The sequence below is a fragment of the Strongylocentrotus purpuratus genome, unplaced genomic scaffold (assembly GCF_000002235.5).
Source record: "Strongylocentrotus purpuratus isolate Spur 01 unplaced genomic scaffold, Spur_5.0 spur5_scaffold_7, whole genome shotgun sequence".
Taxonomy (NCBI): domain Eukaryota; kingdom Metazoa; phylum Echinodermata; class Echinoidea; order Camarodonta; family Strongylocentrotidae; genus Strongylocentrotus; species Strongylocentrotus purpuratus.
In genome coordinates this window covers 16,552,987-16,576,904 of record NW_022145613.1, presented here as the reverse complement: position 1 = coordinate 16,576,904, position 23,918 = coordinate 16,552,987, and the positions used below count along the sequence as shown (strand labels likewise).

At 39.8% G+C, this 23,918-nt stretch overlaps 2 protein-coding genes across 3 annotated transcripts; one reads left to right on the top strand and one right to left on the bottom strand.

Annotated features, from left to right (window-relative positions):
- Positions 1-2,200: 2,200 nt before the first annotated feature.
- On the bottom strand, positions 2,201-14,818 carry LOC752024 (serine/threonine-protein kinase RIO3). 2 transcript variants are annotated; one of them, XM_030974177.1, is made up of 13 exons: positions 14,565-14,818; positions 14,133-14,362; positions 13,271-13,646; positions 12,452-12,615; positions 11,729-11,836; positions 10,865-10,983; positions 10,298-10,441; positions 9,315-9,442; positions 8,854-9,036; positions 7,665-7,824; positions 6,286-6,456; positions 5,608-5,715; positions 2,201-4,624 (listed from the first exon to the last, which is right to left on the bottom strand). In XM_030974177.1, exons 3-13 carry the CDS (start codon positions 13,426-13,428, stop codon positions 4,355-4,357), a joined length of 1,713 nt encoding a protein of 570 aa, XP_030830037.1. In that variant the 5' UTR covers positions 13,429-13,646; positions 14,133-14,362; positions 14,565-14,818; the 3' UTR covers positions 2,201-4,354. The 2 variants fall into 2 exon arrangements, with proteins under 2 accessions (XP_030830037.1, XP_030830036.1); XM_030974176.1 differs by lacking the exon at positions 14,133-14,362 and having other exon boundaries at positions 14,621-14,818.
- Positions 14,819-20,614: 5,796 nt separating this feature from the next.
- On the top strand, positions 20,615-23,388 carry LOC115919873 (UDP-glucuronosyltransferase 1-4-like). Its single transcript, XM_030974443.1, has 3 exons — positions 20,615-21,463; positions 22,849-22,905; positions 23,383-23,388. Exons 1-3 carry the CDS (start codon positions 20,615-20,617, stop codon positions 23,386-23,388), a joined length of 912 nt encoding a protein of 303 aa, XP_030830303.1.
- The last annotated feature ends 530 nt before the right edge of the window (positions 23,389-23,918 follow it).

The following is a 23,918-nucleotide window of genomic DNA, read 5'->3' as shown; positions in this document are numbered from 1 at the left end:
GTCACACTTCACCACTCTATGGGACATAGAATTGGGTATGGAAATTGTTAGTTGATTTTTTCGGGAATAGATGCGATCGTGTTGACTTCATTATAAATACATTTACACTGATCCTTTCCTCTGCTGTAATAAGTACATGTTAGCATTGTAGCATAAGATGAAAGCCCATATTACCCCTGTATTTTCTCCCCTATGTTAAATAGAAACAGAATTCCGAGTCCAAATTTAATCACTGCGATGGAAATGAATAACTAAGTACAGGGAGTACCGAAGCTGAGGCATCATCAAAATTTAATTTATGGTATGATTATGAACCAGAGCAAAATAACACTGAGTTCCTAAAGGAAATCTATTTATTCAGATGGTCATATCTCAGCCAATACTTAGCATATTCCATTGGTTTTCGACATTTGGACATTATTTTTTAAGCTCTTTCGGAAAGTGAAGCAAAACTTGAGAAATTCTAAAAATAGATTTTTTTGATGATGTCACACTTCACTACTCTATAGAGAGGAATAAATTTGATTTCTGTTATCAGTATTAGGGTTTGCATGTATAGTACTTTGAGTATCATAGGAAATGTGTTTGACTTGATTGATGGTGTGAGTAATTAACCGAATAACATTTATCAAATTTTAAGCATAAAGTAGAGTGATTTTTTTTGTTCCCACAACATTTACATTTTAAGTCAAGTGCTTAAAACACTCAATAACGACACCTCTTTATCCAGGCTTGATGAATTCTGATTAATCACGGCCTCTAATTTGGGATGAATTTTGTTCTCTAAGGATATCATTGATAAATTATTTGTAACTATGCAGGTGTTGTATGTACATCATTGACTTAGTTGTATTCATTATTTATTGCAGTCTAAACTTTTCTCCCCCTTCCTTTAAATGCAGCTGCTGCAAACACAGTTTCCTATGACAACAATAACTTGCCAGTAAACTTATTTGGTACCACTCACAATCTAAGGGTTTAACCATAGATTTTTTTCACTTCTGGGCCCCATTTCACAAAACTTGTCATCAGTGACAAATGACAGTTTTTGTTATAAGCTAGTGAAATCCTTGCTTCTGATTGGTAATCAGCAGATTTGTCACTGATTTTTTTGTCATTTGTCATTGAAAAAAAAGCTTTGTGAAACAGGTCCCAGGAAGATGATCTTACAAATGTGTTAGATTCCCAAATAAACCCAACAGTATTACTTGGGTCTTCCCAGTTTCGTGGTGAATATGCCATTGTTGGATGTTCTCCATTCCAGCGGTGAACAAAAAAAGTTGCCTACGTTACCACTTAGTTTGCCATTAACAGTTGATCAAGAATACTGATAATCAAATTGGGAAAGTTTTACCCTTTTTGGGCTGAATACATGCATCAACAAAGGAATGTCATTTTTTGTTTCTACTGGAAATAACCATTTACAAATAAAGTTAAATTTGGTAACCTCGGGTAGTTGACTAAAGGAGGTTCAGGTTGTAGGAAGAATCTGAAGTAAAATGAAAGCAAGACCCTCGTGATCCAAATTGCAAGGGCTTTTACAGAGCCTACAGTGATATTGTGTACATTGTAACACGTACCATTATCGTCTAGTTTTTTAATTTGGTGGGGGAGGTGTATTGAAAATATGTGTATTAATCTTTTTTCTGATGAAGGGTCACATTCAATACAAATTATGAGTCGAGACGATGCCTGTGCGCATAAATGGATGAGTAGTTCATAATGATACATGTTTCTGTGGAAGCATCAATGGAAAGTGTTCATTGTGTTTTTGATCTTACAAGGGAAAGTAACATTTTGATGTTGGTAGTTTTTCCTGACAATGCACCATATTAGTTTAATACAAGGTATATATTATGTATTAGACACATGAAACAGTGTCTTTTATGTTTGACATCATTAATGCTTTAACAAATTGGTTTAATTATGAACTACACATGCCTATACCTTTTGTCAAGAGATATATATGTATGTGTGCTTATTAAATAAAGACATTTTGAAGTTTATAATCTGATGTACTTTTCTTTTCTTTGCACATATTAAAGTCAAAGATTCCACTTATTAAAGACGGACTTCTAACGGTTTTGATAGAATAAATGTAATAAATAAAATAAATACATTTCCATATGCTCTAAGCAATGAGTTACACATTTTCAGTAGTAAAAACAAGACACCACACTGATTTTCTCTTTTTGCTATTTTTATTTCAGTTTCTTTGATTTACTTTTTTTCAAAACAAAGAACAGTTTCATAAATAGAATAAAAATTACCCTTAAATAAATTAATGTCAATTGAAATTACAAGATGTTATCACAAAAATTGAATATCATTACCATCCAAATGTCCTGCAAATCATTAATTACTTAACACAAAATTTGCATTTCATCAAAATATTTGTGATTGAAGGGGCAAACTTATGGAAAACTGCACATTTGAAGTGAAACACTGAAACAAAAACATCACTTTGTGTACCAATATTTATCTCAAAATCATTCGACATCATGAATTGCAAGATAGATATCATCCAGCAATTGCAAAGATCTTGCAATCCTCAGATAAAATTTGCACCAAAGAGACAACTTTACTACAGGAGCAAGTATATGCTATTTTGTCCCATACTTTTAATACTGAGCATATATGAGATAAAGTACATGTATATCTAATGATTGTATAAAGTTCTTCTAGCACTTGGATCAGACCAAGTATTATTAAGGATCGGAATTTCACAATATTTGGTAAAGTAAGAGACACCCAATGATAAAATACTGTAGACTTAAGGCAAGGCATCGTCTGTTCCATTTAACTTTTAATAATGGGCAATCCAACCTTTGTAATAAGTTCATTTATATGAAAGCAAAAGAATCAAAGAAACTTAATGGCAAAAGTTTGAAATAAATCAGTCCAATAATGCAAAAGTTATGAATGTTTGAAATAGGAGATCATTACATCTAGATGCGGATCTCATATTGGCAATTTGGTCAGTGGATTGTGATGTAGTTGGGGATAACTCTCCCATTTGTTGTGTTTAAAAAAAATACATCTTCCAGGCCCATGGGGCACTACTCCAAATATATCATAGATAGTATATTATAAAAGGTCTTCTCAAAAACAAAAGACCCTCCTGATTCATACATTTTGAAGAAAATTAAATAAATTTTAATCATTTTGTGTGTTGAAACAAATGGGATAAGTGTCAGGCACCACCTCACAGTTACACAACCGATTCAGCCAATTTGAAGTACTCGTACCTTTAGTGATTAAAACTTTCAATAATTTGTAACTTTCTTATTTGTGGCCGATTAGGTTAAATCTTTTACCCATTTGCTTCTCTAATTTTGTCTGCGTTCTTTGAAAGAAGTTGTCTATTGAGGTCGGATTTCCCTTTAAGCATGTAACAGGTCAATCCTGCTGCTTAAGTATCAGAAAAATTTAAAGTTTGAACCATGAAATTTCTGTGATTTGGGCGAAAGCTTGCATTACGCTTACATCATTTATCTGAGGTTTTGAGCATTTTTCTGTTCAAGCTGGTATTGCAAATGAAAGTAAATTGGGACACTCGCACTAATTAAAAAAATAATTTAAAGCCGTTGTATAGGATTCCATTAAAACAAAAAGTGAATGTGCATTATGACTTCAAAAAAATTAAATGTAAAACTTAAAAAAAATATTCTAAAAATTAAATATAAAAATTAATCAGGAGTTATGATTTTCTTCACTTTTCACTAATCTGCTACTCTGTTATTAAAGCTTTTACCCAATCAAACAATCTAAAAAAAGCAATTCCCCTTAAAAGTTCACATTTTTAAGATAGGTTTCTATACAGAAGAAAAGAATGAAATGGATAATAACTAACATCATCAATCATTCTTTTGTTTCATCCAGTTGCCTGAAAGTGAATTCCATATCACTGGCATGTATTTTAGCCATTTTATTCTTAAACATCAATGTTGTTCAGAAACTTCCTTTATAAGAACTATTCTGTCCAAATGACCGATCAAGTTTAATCAAAGAAACTACTGAAAACTTGGGAATGGATCGGGCAAGAGGAGAGGGCTAGGTGACAGGGAGAGACAGAAAGGGATGGATTGGGGGGGGGGGGGGGGGGGGGGGAGGGGGGGGGGGGGGGGAGGGGGGGGGGGGTGAAAGAAGGGGACATGGTAGAGAGAGAGAGAAGAAAGATGAATGGAAGGGAGCACGGGGACACAACAGGTACAGAAGAACCACAGGAATATATACAGACTGACATAATAAAAAATAACTTGATGATAAATGCTCTAATTAAAGCCGCTGTCATCTAAGACTACATCTATGTCTGGATACTTCCAGGAAAACCACCCCCCTCCCCCTACTTCTCTTAACGTGGGACATAATCCAAGTAATTAATCCTTCTTTGAGGAACCACTGGCTTGATCACTGCTCCCATTATCAGATTGAGTCTCTCCTCCTTCGGTTTCTCCTTCTTCTGCTTCTCCTTCTTCTTCTTCCTCTTCTTCTTCTTCTTCCCTTCTTCTGCTTCCCCTTCCTGCTCCTCGCCCTTCACCTTGTCGAAGAAGTAGTCAAAGGCGAAGTTGTTCTCCTTGGGACTGGAAGGCTTGAACTTCTCACTCTGCTGCAGGGCTTCGATCTAAAAGGAGAGCAGAGAACATTTATAAAAGACCAGTTCACGGTTAGCACATGTCCCAAATGACCCTGAATATCCACAGATCTTCAAAACATGAAGAGGTCCCACTTTGTACATTTTGAAATAATCACTCCTACAGCGATGGAGGTGCTACATAAATAGCCTTTGTTTCCCCTTTTCAAAGAATACTTCCACCTGTGTATCATGGAGTGCACTGCTTGCGGATAAATGAATAATTATTACATAACTTTCGTGAGCACGTATCCAGTATTTTGTCTCCGTGTACTTCACAATTTGGTCTGCAATGACCTTTATCTGCTCATGCTCAGACTGCAACTATGAACTTGCTTATCCTTTCCATGTACTTCACATTCAAAGTATATTAGTACTTCATATAGGCAACATGGAGAGACGGAAGGGAAGGGGATGAGGGGGGAGAAAGATCTATCTCCCAAACCACGACTAGAAGATGAGTTTCTTATACCTGACAGAAAAAATCTTGCTCATTGTGGTTTGGGGTTAGGGTTAAGCTTATGTTAGGTAATAGACAAAATTGACTGTGTAGCAAATATTGTGACAATGTACGTTGAAGAACCATTGATTCAGATATGGGGCTCGTCTTGTAAAAAGAGCAGTGATTGATCCAAATTAATCGCAAGATTGCATTCTCTCATCTCTTATGTACATAGTTGCGATCGATATCAATCTCAAATAAGTTGTGATCGACTACGTAAAAGTAGAAATATTCGCAGGTTTTGCGATAAGATCAGCAAGCGCAAATTCTAGAACTCGCAAAATTATAAACATGACTTCTTATGCATGTTCTGAACGGGCTGAAATGTGTGCAACGCGAATTTAAGAACCCGCGAATATGTTTTCGGGTCGCTCAGCGCAAAAAATTTATCACGCAAAAATAACAGCGTTTACAGTATTCATAGGACGTGGCCTGAATCTTGATCTGTGATTTCATGACAAACGTAACGTACCCGACAGAGAAACTCCTGCTCATCTCCAAACTGAAGCTCCAGACCTGTCACCATGTTGAAGAGCTCATGAGGCTTGAGAACACCATGGACTCCAAGCTTACGGAAGAACTGCAATGGCAAACAAAAATCAAAGATGGTCATTAAAGGCATCTCAAATGCACGCCTCTACGTGTTATCAGTTTCTGTGATATGGTGTAACATTAAAGCCCTAAAAAAATTAAGCTTCAAAATGATCAAGAAGCGCCTCAAAAAGTGAAAATCTTTGAGTGACCGGTTTTACCATGAATGATCGCGTTGTTGCAGAGGTCAGCATTTGGGATTTAAATGGCGTCGGTGAAGTTGCGCCCACCACTAAAATAGCTCTAGCTATAACACTTGACTGTTATTATCATTAATTACTACCCCTCCCTCTTCCATTAAGCCCTCGTGCGACCGCAAGGTAATTATAGGAAAGCCCCAACATTTCTTACTGTGACAGATTTCCATTTCACATCCATTTATACTCTTTTAAGGCGATGATGTTCTTGGGTTCCCAATGAGTCATCAAGTATTCGGTTATTAAGTTCATTATTCAGACTACTGGCTTTACCAGGCGGGTATACGATTAAACGTTTACTCGAAACGGGCCTAATTCCAAGGGTTAAAGTATGAAGGATGCTTTCCATGTCCAATACTCACATTGCTGATGTTTGTGCAATCCCTGAGAAGAAACTCTAAGCCATGAGGGTGGGTTGGCTCTACAGACTGACTGACATCGATGAACCATAGATGCCCTTCGTGCCATAAGATGTTGTATTCACTCAAGTCGGCATGAATCAAGTTACACTGACGATACAACTTCACTATCATCTATGAAAAGAAGAGAAAAAATGTTGATACAGTTTTGTTCAAAGGTATTCTATGGATTCTTCTCACAAATTGTAAATGTTTGTAAACTTTGTGTTATGATTAACATCAAACAATTGTATTCTTCATTTCTGACCACCTAGCTCAGACCTGATGATCCAATATTATCATCATCATCATCTTCATCAACATCACTACTACCAACACCATCATCATCATCATCATCATCATCATCATCATCATCATCATCATCAACAACATCACCATGACCATCACTACCACTACCATCATCATCATCATCACTACTATCATAATCATCATCATTATCATCATCATCATCACCATCATCACCACCATCATAATCATCATAATCATCATCACCATCCCCACGACCATCACCATCACCATTACTACCACTATCATCTTCATCACCACCATCTTAATCATCATCATCACCATCATCATTACAACACCATATTCACCCTGTACCATCTTCATTCCCATCCCATAATCAATACGGTCAACACTTGACTTATCCGTAATAAGATTGCCTCATGAACACGTGATAACCACAATTTCAAACAACCATTCACTCTCTTCAATTTGAATCCAATGACCAGGGTAATATTATATCTGTAAAGCGCTTAGAGACATTTGTATTAAAGATAAAGATTAGTTCTGGTCATGCGATTGCATTGTGGAAGAAACGTTGTGGAATCGATCAGAACAGGTTGATCATCTAGCATATAAGTATCGGTGTGTACTGCAAGGTTCTGGAATCATCAAAATGATAAGAAATTTGGCCCAGTCTTGGTAAAGTTACAAGCACCATACACAGAAAGATGTATATGGGACTTCGCACATGTGCGTTTTATCTATCACATCCCAATAGATAAACTAATTTAGCAAATATATCAATTAGTAGGCGGTTTCCCGGCAAAATTTGTATCATCACGTATTAGTCAAAACATATTCTTTCACATGATTGGTAATAAGAGCTTCCATTTCATTTTTTGAAATTGGGGCATTTCCAATACTGGTCTTTACCTTTAAGCGCTATATCAAAGGGGAATATTATTATTATTATTATTGTTAAGATGCAAATCAACTACCGGTATTGATCAGATACTGCAGATATATATTGCTTCTGGAGAACAAAACATTTACATGCTTCTCGTGCTTCAAGACACGGAACAGTACCCTCAACGTACCTCGAGACACTCTTCATAGACACACTGTGCCTCGCTAACAGAGAATTTCACGTGCTTGAGTTTGAGTGCTGCCTTCTGGTCTTTGCCAATGTAAGACATGACCAGGATGTGTTTCCGTAGCAACACAACCTCTGGGCATCGGATTCCAGCCTCTCGCATCCTGATCAAGAAAATATGGGCAAAATCAGTAATTATTTAGGGCTTCTGGAGGTAATGTTTTTTGTTAGTATACTATGAGATTGATCTTTTATTTTTTAATCAGTTTGTAAAATGTTGTAACAAAACATTTCAAAAGTGTTACATGTTATATCTATTAAAGGTGATTTTCTAATTACAAAACATCTCATTTCTACGAAATCTAATGAACTAGTTCATGACTGTAAAATCATATTCGGAAACACAGTTTACCGTATTAAAACTCGTTACTCTCAACATTTAAACAAATCTATACAATTCTACATACATGAACATATAGTGGACAGAAAACAAAATTGATAGGATTACAAGAATTATGTTTCTCTTCAATAACAATCATGTAGTGGGCAAAGTGAATATTGACTTGTTTAAAGCCTGTCTGCACTAGTTTGGCCAGGGGCATTAGTCCTCCCTGCAAGGTCACTGACAGGTGGTTATCTCATCAAATCAGCTCTCAATTAACATGAAAAAAGTGGATCATGAGGGACCAACAGGCACCGATTAGACATTGTTTGCTATACCGTGTGAGTCAAAAAAAAGTTTACACCTAGAAAATTGCTAATTATTTAAAAAATCATCTATGAACAGTAAAGTATCATACATCTTATGAAAGAGTGTTTTATCCCAAATCATTTGGTATCATTTGTTAGTGGTATGTGTTCATGCTTATATGATTTTTTGACTCACACTGTATAGAGGGCGCAAGTAGCTATAAGTAGTGCAGTGGGGCTTGAAGAGTAAATGTAGGTATGATTAGAAAGCCAACTAACATGTATTGACAGAGGAACTCTCCTACGGCACATGCCCCGGCTACACCTACAAGACCAACACCAAACCAGAAACAGACTGCAAAGCAACTGATCACCAACAAGTCTTGGCCATTGGGAGTAATGTAATTTATTTTGCAACCGATTTGGTGGGATGACCAAGGCATATTACTAGACATACTTGGATTGTGTGCTTCTGAACGATTGAGCTCATGACAGGTACTTACCGATTGAGATTGTGCATCTCCTTCTCAGCCCACATTTGGATGAATTTACGTGGGTTCTGTTTCTTGAAGCGGGCTCTGAAGCGGTAGTCGTTGCGGATGTACTGGTCTCGTTTCTTGAACTCGTTCAGCGTCGTCTTGAAGACCTTCAGGGCACACTCCGGTGGTATAATGTGATCATCAATTCTATCAATCCAGAAAAATATGTAATCATGTTAAATCTACTAGATGTGTTTTCATTAATTTGAAGTAATACATGTACTCGTTGAAGTTTTGCTACAAAAAACAAAATACCTTACATTTGATTCAGCAGTATTCATATTTTTCAATGTAACTTTCAAACCAATACCACTACCGTTTTAAAAAAACTTTAAAAAAACCCTCACGTACACGCCCCCCCCCCCCCCCCACCCACCGACCCGACCCCCAGAAAACCCCATGGTGGTGGGAACAATAATACTTACTGTCCTCCATATGCATGAATGACAACTGCCTCTTTGCCGGTGCTGATGGTGCCTGTAATCGAGTCTAACATACCGTTGTTGACAAGTTTATACAGCATGATCCTGGTTCGAGAATCCACAGCCATTTCCTGAAGACAAAAATAAAAATATTATTGTTTTGGACTGAAATGTGCTATGACGTGAAGTATCATTCATTTTATACCTCTCTTTAGTATATTGAATTAATCTAGTCATCTGATTGGTCGAAATTGGAGTCGTGATTTTAGCCATGCCCGCCTACCGGTCAATAGTTTTTTTTAAAAAGATGTACGTTGTCCCGGGTAACGGGCCGCATAAATAAATTTTGCTGAGATCCCCATTGGTTTATGTGTAAAAAGTTTCTTTGTGAGAGCGCGGATACCATACAGTGCTTTTTGTCTGTGATTCCTGAATGATCGCTACATTCAGGCAACTTTCCAGCAAAGATTTACAGACAGCGTCTCAGATTTGCTGTGATGTTTTAACCAGCCTTTACTCAAGAAAAGAATAAGGTAAGAATTCTTTGTAGATTTTTTTTTTAATTTGGTAAATAAAAATTATATGGACTGCTTTAATATTCTAAGCATAGCTGTTTCTATACTGGCTCTTGAGGAACATCCTGCTATGACCCATTCATCTAAAATATCTAGAAATTGCTTACTTATACAAGTGATAAAATACAGACTCTGAAAATCAGCAGAAAGAAGAAGGAGACGATCAGAAGGAGGATGAGAAGCAGAGGAAGAGGAAAAAGGAGGTAACGGAGGAGGAGAAAATAAAAAGGAGGAGAAGAAGGAGAAAAAGAAGGAGAAGAAGGTAACGGAGGAGGAGAAAAAGGAGAAAATGGAGGAGAAAAATGAAAAGGAGAAGGAGAAGAAAAAGAAGAAGGAGAAGAAGGAGGAGGAGGGGGAGGAGGAGGAGGAGGAGGAGGAGGAGGAAAGGAACACAAAAATTGTAGAACTTACAGCTGTTGAATGTTCTTTCTTCTCGTGCAGTCTCTGTGCTTTACTCTCTTCTTTCTGTGAGTGTATCTTGAGCACGTTGTAGACACTGTTTGATAGCTTCATATCCATCCCAAAGCTGTTACCGGTGGGAAAGGCAGGCGGAAACTGAAAGAGTAAATGCAAGGTGGTATCAATTAAAAGGTGATAGCAAAATAAGAAAGTCAAACAAAGATAAATACATTCAAATATGATGTCTAAGAAAGAGGTTAAAATCATTCATTTCTTCAACAGTTAACCATAAAAAAGAGTAATTTAAAGTTTCAATAATCATATCATAATCATTTTACGACCTTCTTCTTCAAAAAAGACATTAACAAAAATGGGAAATTAGTTTTCACCTTCACCATTTTCGTAATGTAATCAAATTTAGTGAATAAATCTTTATGAAAATGGCCTATTCAAAGCTTATACGAGTTAAGAAACAGTACTACTGACTTCATTTCTGTACTGAATTGATTACGGCCCCAGAACTGATCTACTTTCTCTTTCAAAATGAATCACAAAACCTTCATCAAAGTTGTTGCCTACCTGATTCATGACTCTACTGGCGTTCTTCCTCCCACATACTTGTGCATCGTGTTTTGTAACGATCGACTTCTTCTGTCCCGGCGTAGGGCTAGGTGGTGCAAGTAATTCCGCTTCTCTTCCTGCAAGTGTGGGATAGATATGTTATTATCTGGTGAGAATCCTCTTACATGCAGTAACTAGTGATTGTCTTTGATATTACATACAACATATAATGTGTGCTTACGCAAAACATTACCATACCTCAGCCAAACTAACTCCAAACGGACTGACACTTTTCTATTCAAGGTATTGAGGTAGACCGGTTTACTAAAAGTAACATATTCAATTTTATGCATACTTTTGAAACAAAGGTCGTTCTAGACAACCTGAAAACTTGCATCAACAAGAAATGTATGCAGACTGGATTCCAAGTATTGCAGTTCATCATTAATTACAGAATGGAATAACTAGTCACTAGGTTCCCAGGAAAGAAACATCCATATATTTTTCATCTGGCATTGGTCTCGTTGGTGTGACTAGGATATCAACGAGAATTAACAATCTACGCACTTATGATGAAGACCTTCATTACCATATATTATCGATTTAATGTTTTACTAACTGCACCAGAAAACATCATACGGCATTGATCAAATTTTAATACTACTACAAGGTGAAAGTGTAATAGAACAGACAATTTTTTGTTCAAGTCTGTTCTATCTTCCACTATTTGGGAGAGCTCCTGCATTGCTTAAAGTGTGTCTATCTTTACTTTACACCGATCTGTGTAAGTCATTGCCAGGTAGGCCCTGGTGAGTCATAAAGATTTGTTTGCCCGCTATAAACTTTGTTAAAATATGAGCAAGACATCTCAGTGATAATTACCTTCATCACCAAGAATCCATTCTTCTTGGTAATCATCATCATCATCATCATCTTCATCGTCATCATACGCAGGATGGACAGAACGATAATTTGAGAAGGATATACCAACTGTTGAAACAGAGACAGAGAGAGAGGAACAAGTTAATTTTGCCTTTTGTGTCAATCGATTTACATTCTATTCTTTTCTATTCTTTTACAGTTCTATTTCTGTGAATGTAATGGATTTGTTTTTTTACTCAGCCTACATACACATAAGTAAAGAAAATAATATGCTGGTTAACTATACTCACATTATTGCCTGGTAACCTTGCATTTGAAGTTTTAATTTCAAATTTTCATCAAAATATATTGCAGCAAAACTTGCTCATTATGTTGCTAAATTGATAATCCTCGAACTGCAAACACTTACTATATTTGTGATTACTGTTAAAACTTTATAAAATCTAGAGTGTGCTTGTACAAAAACATTCTCTGATGAACTAAAGAGTTATATGGCTGGAGCTGAAAGCCTGTCTACATTAGTTTGGCCAGGGGGGGCTTAGACTTCCCTGCAAGGTCACTGACAGGTGGTTATCTCATCAAATCAGCTCTCAATTAACATAAGAAAAAGGGGATCATGGGGGAACAAAAGGCACCTATAAGGCATTGTTTGCTATATAGAGGGCACAAGTAGCTTTGAGTAGTGCAGTTGGGCTTTAATATCTCAAGCTTTGTTGAACACACCTTTGCTATCTTTGTTGTATTTCTGTTCCTCCCTGGAGAGTTCAGCATCATACTCTCTGTTAAACTGAAGCTGAAGCATCTGAGCCAGAAGAAGATCACTGTCGGTCTCCTTGCCTTCTTCAATCATGACATCACATGGGATGTCATGTGTGGCCAGTGTGGGACTACGAAAAAATAATTTGGAAAGAGACATCGGTATAATTTGAGATTTTTCTTAGATAATTGTGTTTTCAGTTACCTATATGGCAAGAGGCAACTCTTTATGCATTATGGAGATCACAAATCACTTCGAAATGATAATGGAAACATAACTGTTTAAAATTTGTATCACTGATTTGACCTCTTTTAATAAAAAGCGGATTGAGGAATACAAAACTAAGTGAGAATTGAATGGTTAGAACTTAAATGAATGCAGCTTACTACATGTATTTCATGTATTTACCCCCTGTGCAACATTTGAAATAAGTGAATTATTCCCCAGCACTGGCTAATGGTTCATATCTGCACTTATCCACTGTAATAGATGTCTCTCTATGTTTTGAATTTGAAACTTTGAATGGGATCTGAGCTGTAATATACCAGTATTGCACAATGTATTTATAACTTGGGCAATCCTATAGATTCTGATGAATATGGGACAGGGAGAGGGAGAGGGAGAGGGAGAAAGAAAGAGAGAGAGAGAGAGAGAGAGAGAGAGAGAGAGAAAGAGAGAGAAAGATAAAGAGAGAGAAACAGAGACAGAGCACATTGGTTTTCTAGGCTCACATGTCCTGTTTTCATCACAATATCCAACAATACATGTAACTCCCTCACTCTTACCTTGCATCAGCGTTTGGCACAGCGACTCTCTCTTCCTCCTTCTGCAGTTGTAAGGCATACTCCTCATCCATGACACTACTCAGTGACGAGACAGCAACAGGCGGGCTTTTGCCCCAAGGGTTGGCAGCAGGCCATGCAACTTTTCCTCCCGTACTCATTGTTCTGTCTTTGACCAGATTACAATTTGAATTGATACGACTTATGTTGTTGAGGTGGTGTAACTTGAAGGTAGATTTGATTGGCGAGATCCTGATGTTTTAATTAATGTTCCTTAGATAGTATCCCCTTTGCTCTTGGTTGTTTCAGATGTTAGAACTTCCCCTTCTTGAATTTGAAGCGTGGGGAAACCGCCTGAGAAATTCCTGAGATTAGTTTCCTGTAACAAAAAGACAAATATATTTGGGGTTCTATTCTAAAAAATTCAGAAGTTAAGCAAATACGCCTACTTAATAAAAAAAAAAAAGTAAAATGAATAGTAATTATTTGCTTTCATTCTTCTTGCACTTTGACATTGCAAAAAGGAAACAATTCGTAAACGCATTCATTTTGAATTTAAACGCAGTTTGGGATTTTTCATTGAGGAATACAAATCAATTTGAGCCTCAAAAATTGCTGAAATTGAACCAGTTTGTAACAATTGTAAACAAATGGGAAACTGTCTCCCAAATAGGTTATCAATATAATCTCTGACAACAGAGACAGGCTCCCAAATCTTTAGATTATCCTTTTTTTTGGGGGGGGGGGTGTCAAAATTGTTAATTTTTTTAAAATTTAAAAACAAACAAAACATGTATAAATTCCCCTGATTAATTGGGAATTTCATTTTCATCCTACAGTAGTCCATACGATTAATGTATCGAACCTGTATCCAGCTAGAGAAACTAGATTTATAAGCAGCGTAGCACTTTAGACCTCTCTACTACACTACGTCTATGGTTTAGCCTGCCACAGCCCAAGTTCTCGGATCGGGTCACACATAGCATGCAGCACACAGCACAGTACATCATCTTCTTCACAACAAACATAATCCGACATGCAGACTTGCAATGCACTAGCACTGCACTGCATGTTGCACTGCAGTTATCGGTTCACCTAGACAGCAATAACCATCTGATTTGGGTCATTTCTTTAATAAAACTGACATTTGTTGTCATTATAATCGGAGGTCTAGTGGAGCCAGACGTAGTCTCAGTGGAACAACCGACGATTAGAGAGACGGTCTAGTGGAGCCAGACGTAGTCTCAGTGGAACAACCGACGATTAGAGAGACTGAAGTTTTCGGTCTACGGTTCACCATGCATGCACCAACACTAAAACGTAAAATTAAAACTAAAAGTAAAACATTGTTACCTCTCTGATGGAGTGTTTCCACTACGGGAAAACGTAAAACAATGACCCTTCCAGGTTTATCCACCCAAAAATATAAGTTCTCACGATGAAAAGGCTGTGTTATGGCGAAATTGTGGTTATTTTGAGGGGTAATATTCCCGAAATAGCAACCCGGTGGATTGCACAACATCGGGTAATCAGACAGGTTTTCTAGTACACAAGATGCAGTTGCCTCGTATCCGTCATTGTACACCCAATAGATTGAGATAGGATACCAATCTTACCCCGGCAGCGTATAGTTCAGTGGTTACGTTTCACTACTCTGTAGGCCTAGTTGTTTATGGGGTTTCATCGCTGTTTGTATATTGGATGAGAGAGGGGGGGGGGGGGGGGGGGGGGGGGGGGGGGGATGTTCAAACACGTACCCCCCCCCCTGGCAAAAAGGTTTTGTTGTTGTAGGTGTTCATAAACACCCTTCAAATGGGGGGGGGGGGGGTGTTTTTAGAATTTTAAAGACATGATCCTTTATCTGTGTTTTATCTATGCCCTGCCAGGCAAAATATATGTTTATTTATTTTTTGCTCAAGGAGGGCGGGTGGAGGGGGGGGGGGGTGGATATGAGGGAAAAAATGTTCACTCCACCCCCCCCCCCTTTGCGCCTCGTTGAGCCAAAACCAAAAAATAAGTGCTTATACTCAATTGGCACGGCAGCGATTTCATGAGCCGGGGGGGGGGGGGGGGGGGGGGGGGGGGGGGGAGGCGAAATGCGAGGGACCAGGGTGCCAGGCGCGTATGCAGGATTTTTTTTCACGCCAAAAATTTCGCAACGACTCAGCCAGCCGCTGAATAAGCGGGGGGGGGGGGGGGGATAAGAGCACATTTTTGTTTTGTCTGGTCCCAAAATTCGAAAATTTTGCCGATCGTTATTTCTTGCGGGGGGGGGGGTACGGTCAGCTGGGGTCACCCATTACCACAATTTCTTTTTTCCAACCCCCCCCCACCCCCTGCGTACGCGCCTGCAGTGAGCATGTAGTGAACGAGCGGGGCCAGTGGCGTATTGAGCAAAATTGCTTTTGCTTTTTTTTTGGGGGGGGGGGGGGGGGGAGAACAAAATAGAGAGCACTAATTTTGTTTTGGGCCTTGAAAAATCGCAAATGGGACATAGTATTTTTAAGCCCACTGGTGGGGTCCAACAAGGGGGCGGACCCCCGGAAGCTCAGGGGTTTAAGGCATTTAATTACGGTCAGCTGAGAATATTTTGATATATACCTTAAATTGTGACACTGGCAGGTCACTAATTGGAGTGGGGTCCAGAAGCTCAGGGATTTTAGGCACTAAATTACGATCAGACTGATGTGCATCTAGGGGCCCGCCTCAGAGCCCTTGGTGAGCTCAGGGGAAAAATCATGGCATTTCAGCAACATTTATAAATCACTGGTATCAAATTTGAAATAAATCATGTTTTAATTTTATAGGGGGGGGGGGCTTCTTCCCCCTAAAGCCCCCCCCCCATCAGTACGCTTGTGAGAGCGAAGGGCGAAGGTGACGGAAGTGACAACCCCCCATAAGACTATAAGTCTTATTATATAGCTCTATGCTACGTCCCCCTCACCGGATTTGGAGTTTTGTTGTATTAAAACATACTTTTTTCACACTTCACTTTTAATTTGCCGGTATTTAGTGTGCAGTCCGAAGGGTTGTAAATATTTAGTAGGCCTACCTGTAGGTAAATTTAGTAAGTAGGCAGGAAATGACTTCTTAAAAGAGCAAGCGAAATATTCTTTTTTGTAGCAAAGATTCCATTTCCATATGACTCTTGATTTTATAAACATACAGTGTAAACGAGATGATTTTTGCATTTTTATTAGTCTAAACGTTGCACTCTTAGGCCCTCCAGAGCCTAAAAGTGTGTTATTTTGCTCAGGCGCGGATCCCAGGGGGGGGGGGGGGGGCGAGCGTGCCCTGCCCTGCCCCCCCCCCCCCCCGCAAAAAAAAAAAAAAAAAAAAAAGGAGAGAGAGAGAAGGAAAAGAAGGGAAAGAGGAGAGAAAGGGAAAAAAGAAGAGGAAGAAGAAAAGAAAAGAGGGAAGAAGGAGATAGGGGGAAGGACTTGCCTCCCCCTCCCCTCCCCCCAATAAAAAAAATAAAAGAGAAGGAAGGAAAGGGAAAGAAAAAGATAAAGAGGGGATATAGGGAAGGACAAAATAGGAAGAAGAAAAGAAAAGAAGGGGGATATCAGTTGCAATTTTCCCGCCAACAAGTTGTGGATCGAGGGGGGGGGGCAAAAAGACCCTAGCCCCCCCCCCCCCCCCCCCCCCCCCCCCCCCCCCCCCCCCCCGTCCCCGCTAAAAAAAGAGAGAAGGAAGGAAAAGGAAAAGATTAGAGCTAAAAGGGAAAAAAGAAGCGGAGATCAGTTGCGGTTAATCCCGCCAACAATGTGTGGAGCGGGTTGGGGACCAAAATGACCGTGCCCCTCCCCCCCCCCCCCCCCCCCAGCAAACCTAAAAGAGAGATAAGGAAGGGAAGGGAAAGTGAAAGAGGAGAGAAAGGGAAAGGGAAAAAAAGAGAATGAAGAAAGGTAAGGGATATCAGTTGCAATTTTCCCGCCAACAAGTTGTGGATCGAGGGGGGGGGGCAAAAGACCCTAGCCTCCTCTCCCCCGTCCCCGCTAAAAAAAAGAGAGAAGGAAGGAAAAGGAAAAGAGGAGAGCTAAAAGGGAACAAAAAGAGGAAGAAAAAAAGAAAAGGGAGAAAAGAAGCGGAGATCAGTTGCGGTTAATCCCGCTCATATGACGGTCATTTAATGCCTAAAGCCCCTGATTTCTGGGGGCTCTGCCCCCCGGACCCCACGCCAAATAGTGTCCTGCTAGTGTCACAAATAATAAGGTATCAAAAATGCTCATCTGACCGTAATTAAACGCCTAAAACCCCTGAGCTTCTGGGGGCTCTGCCCCTGGATCCAACCAAGAGCCCTTAGGCGGGCCCCTCGATACTCATCTGACCGTAATTGAGTGCCTAAAACCCTTGAGATTCCGGGGCTCCGCCCCCTGAACCCCAAGCCAATTAATGACCTGCCATTGTAACAATTAGGTATCAAAATAATGCTTATCTGACCGTAATTAAATGCCTAAACTCCTGAACTTCCGGGGCTCTGCCCCCTGGACCCCGTCTAGGGCGCTAAGGCGGACCCCTGAATGCTAATCTGACCGTAAATTAAAACCTTAAACCCCTGAGCTTCCGGGGCGGACAAGGTATCAACATATGTTCATCTGACAGCAGGCGCGTAGCCAGGGGGGGGGGGCGGTGGGGTGGTCCCCCAATAAACGCCGGCCAAAAAAGAGAGGAGTGTAAAGGAAGAGGGACGTAGGAAGAAAAGGGAATAGACAAAGAACTTATTTAAAATTCAGACAAGGATTAAGAGTCGAGAACGGTACAACGAATCGTCTTCTTTCTCTAATGAATTAATGAAACGGGGGAGGGCAGGGGGAACTTAATTCAGACGAGGATAATTTTCGGGAACGGTACAACGAATCGTCTTCTTTCTATAATACTTTAATGAAACGTCGAAGCTTCCGCGTTTCGCGCGGAAGGGGGGGGGGGGAATTGATTTAGACAAGGATTAAGAGTCGAGAACGGTACGACGAATCTTCCTCTTTCTCTAATGATTTAATGAAAAGTAAAAGTTTCCGCGCTTCTCGCGGGTGGGGGAAACTAAATTATTTTCGAGAGCGGAACAACGAATCGTCTTCATTCTCTAAAAATTTAATGAAACGTCGAAGCGGGGGGAAAACTGAATTTAGACAAGGATTAAGAGTCGAGAACGGTACAACGAATCGTCTTCTTTCTCTAATGATTTAATGAAACGTAAAAGCTTCCGAGCTTTGCGCGGGAGAGGGGGATGAATTAAGACGAGGATTAAGAGAAAAAAACTGTACAACGAATCGTCTTCTTTTTCTAATGATTTAATGAAACGTAAAAGGGAGGGGAAAAACTATTTTCAGACGAGTAGGCACGTACGGAAGGGGGGGGGAGGGGGTTAGTGGTTGACCCCCCCCCCCCCAACGGAACATAATGTCAAATTTTCAAATTTCGAGACCCCAAAAAAAAAGTGTCCTCTTCCCCCCCCCCGCTTATTTAGCGATTTTTATTTACGATTTTTTTTTCGGACCAAAAAAAAAAGTGGCCCCCCCCCCCAAGAAATCCTGGATCCGCGCCTGATTTTGCTATACATTTTTTCTCTCACTGTTTAAAAATGTCCGGGGGGATAATCCCGCCTAAAAAAATGAGGGGGGACGTGTCCCCCCGTTTCCCGGGATCGCCGCCCCCTGTCTGTGTGTGTGTGTGTTTGCGTGTAGGAGTGTCGTGGTCGAGTGGTTTAAGGCGTGTGACTGGAGATGGGAAGGTCGAGGGTTCAAATCCCGACACGGCACTAATATCCTTTGGCAAGATATTAACCTGCACTTGCTACTTCCTACTCTCCACCCAGGTGTTAAATGGGTAACCGGTAGGATGCGACCATCATTGTTGGTCAAACATTTTTTAAGCGTCAAGTAACGCCTCCCTGGAATGTTCCCCAGGGAGTGGAGATTGTGCACACAGTGTGTGGGCAAGCACTGAATCCAATGACCGGGGTAATAATATCTTTGTAAAGCGCTTAGAGACATTGTATTAAGCGCTATATAAAAGCTAAATATAAATATTATTATTAAGTGTATGGGGGGGGGGCAGTCTCCGGGGCAGACATCAATTTCTCTTTAATTTTCATCCTTGTACTTTTCTTTGTCTTTCCCTTCTTTTTGTTCTTAATGTTCTTATCATTTTTCTATTCTCCTTCTCCAAATTTCCTTGTTTTGAAGGGTATCCTTCAATGATCACACCCGTTTGGCTACTCTAGAAAGTAATAATGTTTACCTCTTATTTGAGATCAGGAAGAATGCTGTAGTCTCAGCACATTTAGTAGGGACTTTTAAATTTGCACGTCGACATAGTGGGGCATAGTGCATGGACTGCTACGTATGACGTCCTTTTAAGGCACTGTGACGCCCTTTTAAAGCACTGCCAGTGCCTTAAAAGGACGTCCCACGTAGCAGCCCACTATGTCGACGTGCAAATCTAAAAGTCCCTAAACTATAGACAACACGACTTCCCCATAATACTTGAGCACTGACGTCCCAGCTGTGAAATGGATTTTCTTTTACACTCGAGTACCATTTGAACTTGACTTAATTAAGATTGGACCCTGGGTAAATATGGGTTGTTATGTATGCATGCCTTCTCTAGAAAGTGCGTGGCTTCCTCTCAGTATATCTGATGACGGCTCAATAAATGTCTCGAATGGGCTATCTTCTAAGAGTATTTTGAACTTGACTATACTAAGTTGGACCTTGGACTGAAAGAAATAAATATGGGTCGCCACGTGTACCTCTCTGTTTAACTCTACACCCCCCCCCCCATATTTATTCTGCCAATCAGCAGGGGCGTCGAGTCAGCCGGGTCTGGGGTGGCGGACGGGGTAGGGGGATTTTTTGTATTGTCCCTCTCATAATTATCCTGAACATGGATCGGCACCCGCCAACATCATAATTTTAAGGGGCTCGTTCATACAAGCATCAACTCAAGCTAAAACTTATGCGGCCTTAAAAGTGATATTTAGGATCGAAATCAATTTTAATTGAGGAACACCTCGCATCATCTCACCGTAATTTCTTTATGTTTATTTTTGCATGTGAAACTTCCGTAACTCGTACGTGAATTTCCGGATAGTTTACGTGAACTTCCGTGCACTGATTATATTTAAATGATGAAACCAGTTGTGAACGGGCGTTTTTTTTCTTCTCCAGATGTCACAGTTCACGAACTTGACACAGTTTTTTTTTCAGAGGTAGCGATGTCTGTCAAACTTAACATCACTTAGGCCTAGCTGTAGGGAAGAATTAAAGCGATCGAGTTTCAATGGAGGTAGGCAAAGGATCCTCGAAGGCGTTTGGCTTAATTAGGTATGCCTTTATTTTGCTTGTTATGTCCGGTTTGTCTTTAGACCATCAGGCCTTGGCCGCCAAGTTTTTACTTCCAGCCATTAGCCTGGTGAGCACGCCCAGTCACTACATAGGCCTGAGCACCATCACGAGGGAACTGGTCCAAAGAGGACATGACGTTACACTTCTCCTACTCGACAGGCGTGGCACCCAAGGTATGTTGGGCAACTCGTACACCGACAACGTCACGTACCCGAACTCGATGAGCGACGCGGAGCTCGACGAAGTCCGCTACGAGATGTCCACGGTGATGACGAGTTTCGGGAGCATGACCCTCATGGAAAAGTTCCAGAAGATGTCACACCTAAACCGTATCAGGTTGCACGGTTGCTTCGAGCTCTTCGCCGATGCGCCAACCTTATCTCGGCTAAAAGACATGAACTTCGATATGATATTAACGTCTCCGATCTTGGACACCTGCGATACCCTCCTGGCAGTTTATCTTGATGTCCCTTTCACGGTTATCACGGGAACCCGAAGAACTCCGGCTTTTAACGAAGACCTCTTTGGGATCCCCATGTCCTCTGCCCTGGTGCCTTTCAGTCTGTTCAAACATCTACCACACAACATGACATTCGCGCAGCGCGTCCAAAACTTCGTCAATCGTTACGTCATGCACACACTCCTGGAGTATGTTATTATTACTCAACCAATCAGACAGCTGCAGACGACGTATGGGATTCGAGAAGATCTCAGCCCGAAGGAAGTGGCGGCAAGTGCAGCACTATGGCTGTGTCAAACTACCTTCGCCCTCGACGCCGCCAGACCCATTGCCCCAAACTGGATACCAATAGCTGGATTCGTGATTCCACCTGTTCAACCATTGACACAAGTAAGCATGCCAGCATGGAATATTTTGCACCTCTGCCTTTCTTGCTAATGTTGTTACAATGATGGTAGATAGCCCAAAAATGATGATGATAAGGCTTATATAGCTACAATAATAATGAATGCGCGCATACCCATCCCATGACATATTCAAGGCGCCCACAAAGTATTACTCTTAAACTGTTTTTTTCTTCACTGCAAAGCTTTCAAGGATTTACTTGCTACCAGATACCTATTTCCACACCTGGGTGACGAGTGGTAACTATTGATTGATGTAAGTCTTACTGGTTATGTAATTACCTAACGGTCACTATCAATTTCGATTTGAAACAAAGTTTATTGCACTATTATAACAATCAATTTAGAATTGAAAAAGAGTATTGATTATAATAATAGCCGGGGAAGTGGTTATACCACCCTTGCAAAACCTAAATACAAACAAGGGGCACATTGAAAGAAAATACGACATTAAATTTACCCCAATCCAATCTTACTATGGGCTTGCCCAATTTGTTTGAAGGAGTTTCAACTTTCGAGTTATTTATGATAAAAAAAAGTCTGAAATGTCTATACTATGCACCTTGTATAATTTCCTGTACCCCAATCCATACTCGGTAAGTATTTACACACAAAAAGAGAGATAATAATGAAAAGGTAAATAATGTCTGGTCCTCATTACAATCGGTGTTGTTTTAGTGTTTCTTGATAGACAAGGTATTATATTGGGAGTGGGAAAGTTCGGGTAATAATGAGTTCAAGATGTGACAAATCTCTTAACCCATTTCCTACTAGAACCAAGTTTTCCCTGTATTAAGCCTATGGGAGTAAGAGAGTTCAGTAGTCAATAGGTTTCCATCACCTCAATTCAATACTGTATCAAAGGAGCACGTAGCATATGAGTCCCGTCAAGAATCGAAGAGGAGGGAGGGGGGCCTGAGGGGAGGGGGTTGCACTAGGATATCACAATCTTTGTAACAAACTAATCCAACGAGGCTAACTTTAGAGCAGTGTGGGATATCAACATGAATTATTAAGAAAACATAAGGCATAATTATGAACACAAGGGATATTCTTTTGGCTGCGAAGTAATAACGAACACAGAGGATGTTTTTGTGTCCGAGAAAATAAGTGAATATCTCTCTCGAAATGATATTCCAGATAATTTTGGAGTAAACGGCACCACAAAAAATATGTTAGGGCAATTTTGGAGTGGAGAAGTCGCTTCCAGGTGCCCGGGGATCCCCTAAATCATTTTTTTACAAGGGATATGCCACATCAACATAAGTGATGTTTATGAAGGGCCTATTATAGATGCAATCGTGATGTTAACGATTATCTACTTTTCTGGTGTGTACAAACTTAGTATCATGATGTGTTATTTCTTTTCAGGATTTATTGAACTTCATAGATGGAGCAGGAGAGCACGGATTCATCTTGTTTACTTTGGTAAGAAAAAATCGAGATGGTTGATTTTTTTTGGGGACAATAAACAGGTAAATATCAATTTCCCAAATGAAATCAATATACACATATCTTCCAGTAAAATGAAATATTGTGGTATTGTTATTAAGGGAAAGTGCTTTTATATTAAGTTGGCTTTAATAGAAGCAGAACATTCAGATAAACATAATTATATTCCACATACTAAGAATCTTGCTCTACGATTGGTCATAAGTAAATCACGTGATCAAAGATAGTTCGCCCATCATTGATGGGAGAAGCAAAAAGTTCGTTGCCCTTTGTAGATAGTACTACTATCTACAAAGGGCAATGCACTTTTACTGAAGATAGAGGTACTATCTACAAAGGGCAACGCACGTTCACTGAAGATTATCCAAAAGCGCACTAAAAGAGGCGTAATTAAGCGCGCATTACCAATGAGCCATACCCTCAAGGGGTTGTGTTAAACTTTTACCTTTTTAGGTGTGAATTTGGGCCTGGTGTCTTTCATGTAGATGCATACACATCCTTTTCTGTTTGTAGTTAAATTGTTTTAGAAGTGGAATATAAAGCAAATAATCACCTATTGGTTTCAGGCGATGGCAAACTATCACTTCCTCGTCGATCTGAATGTATACGCTATCTTTCCTCAGCTTCGCTTCGGAAAGATAGCTACATCCAGGTCGCCTCGGAAGTGATAGTTTGTCCCATCACCTTCACCAACGGTAGTTATTTGCTTATTATTCATTGAAAATTTGTGAAAAAACCTATACAAAATTTAGGAAGTTATACATTTTTGAAGTTGCGATCAACCAGATACAAATTGGCAATAGTGTGACGTATCTTTCGAAGTCTCTTCCCATTTTGCTGTGCACTAAAAATATCATGAATTTTAATTTTCTCTCGCTAAAGAAAATGTTTGATCATAATAATAATGATCATTGCAAATTTGGCTTTACACAACCCCTGTTCGAAAACATTTATTTATTTATTTATTAAAACATCTTTTAACAGGATAA

Excerpts from the sequence above, each read along its gene's own strand:
- LOC115919873 (XM_030974443.1), top strand. The coding sequence starts at position 20,615 with ATGTCCGGTTTGTCTTTAGACCATCAGGCCTTGGCCGCCAAGTTTTTA. Across the intron at positions 21,464-22,848 it reads CTGTTCAACCATTGACACAA|GATTTATTGAACTTCATAGA; the intron begins GTAAGCATGCCA and ends ATTTCTTTTCAG.
- LOC752024 (XM_030974177.1), bottom strand. The coding sequence starts at position 13,428 with ATGAGTACGGGAGGAAAAGTTGCATGGCCTGCTGCCAACCCTTGGGGC. Across the intron at positions 7,825-8,853 it reads GAGATGCACAATCTCAATCG|GATGCGAGAGGCTGGAATCC; the intron begins GTAAGTACCTGT and ends TTTCTTGATCAG. Across the intron at positions 5,716-6,285 it reads ATTGCACAAACATCAGCAAT|TTCTTCCGTAAGCTTGGAGT; the intron begins GTGAGTATTGGA and ends TTGCCATTGCAG.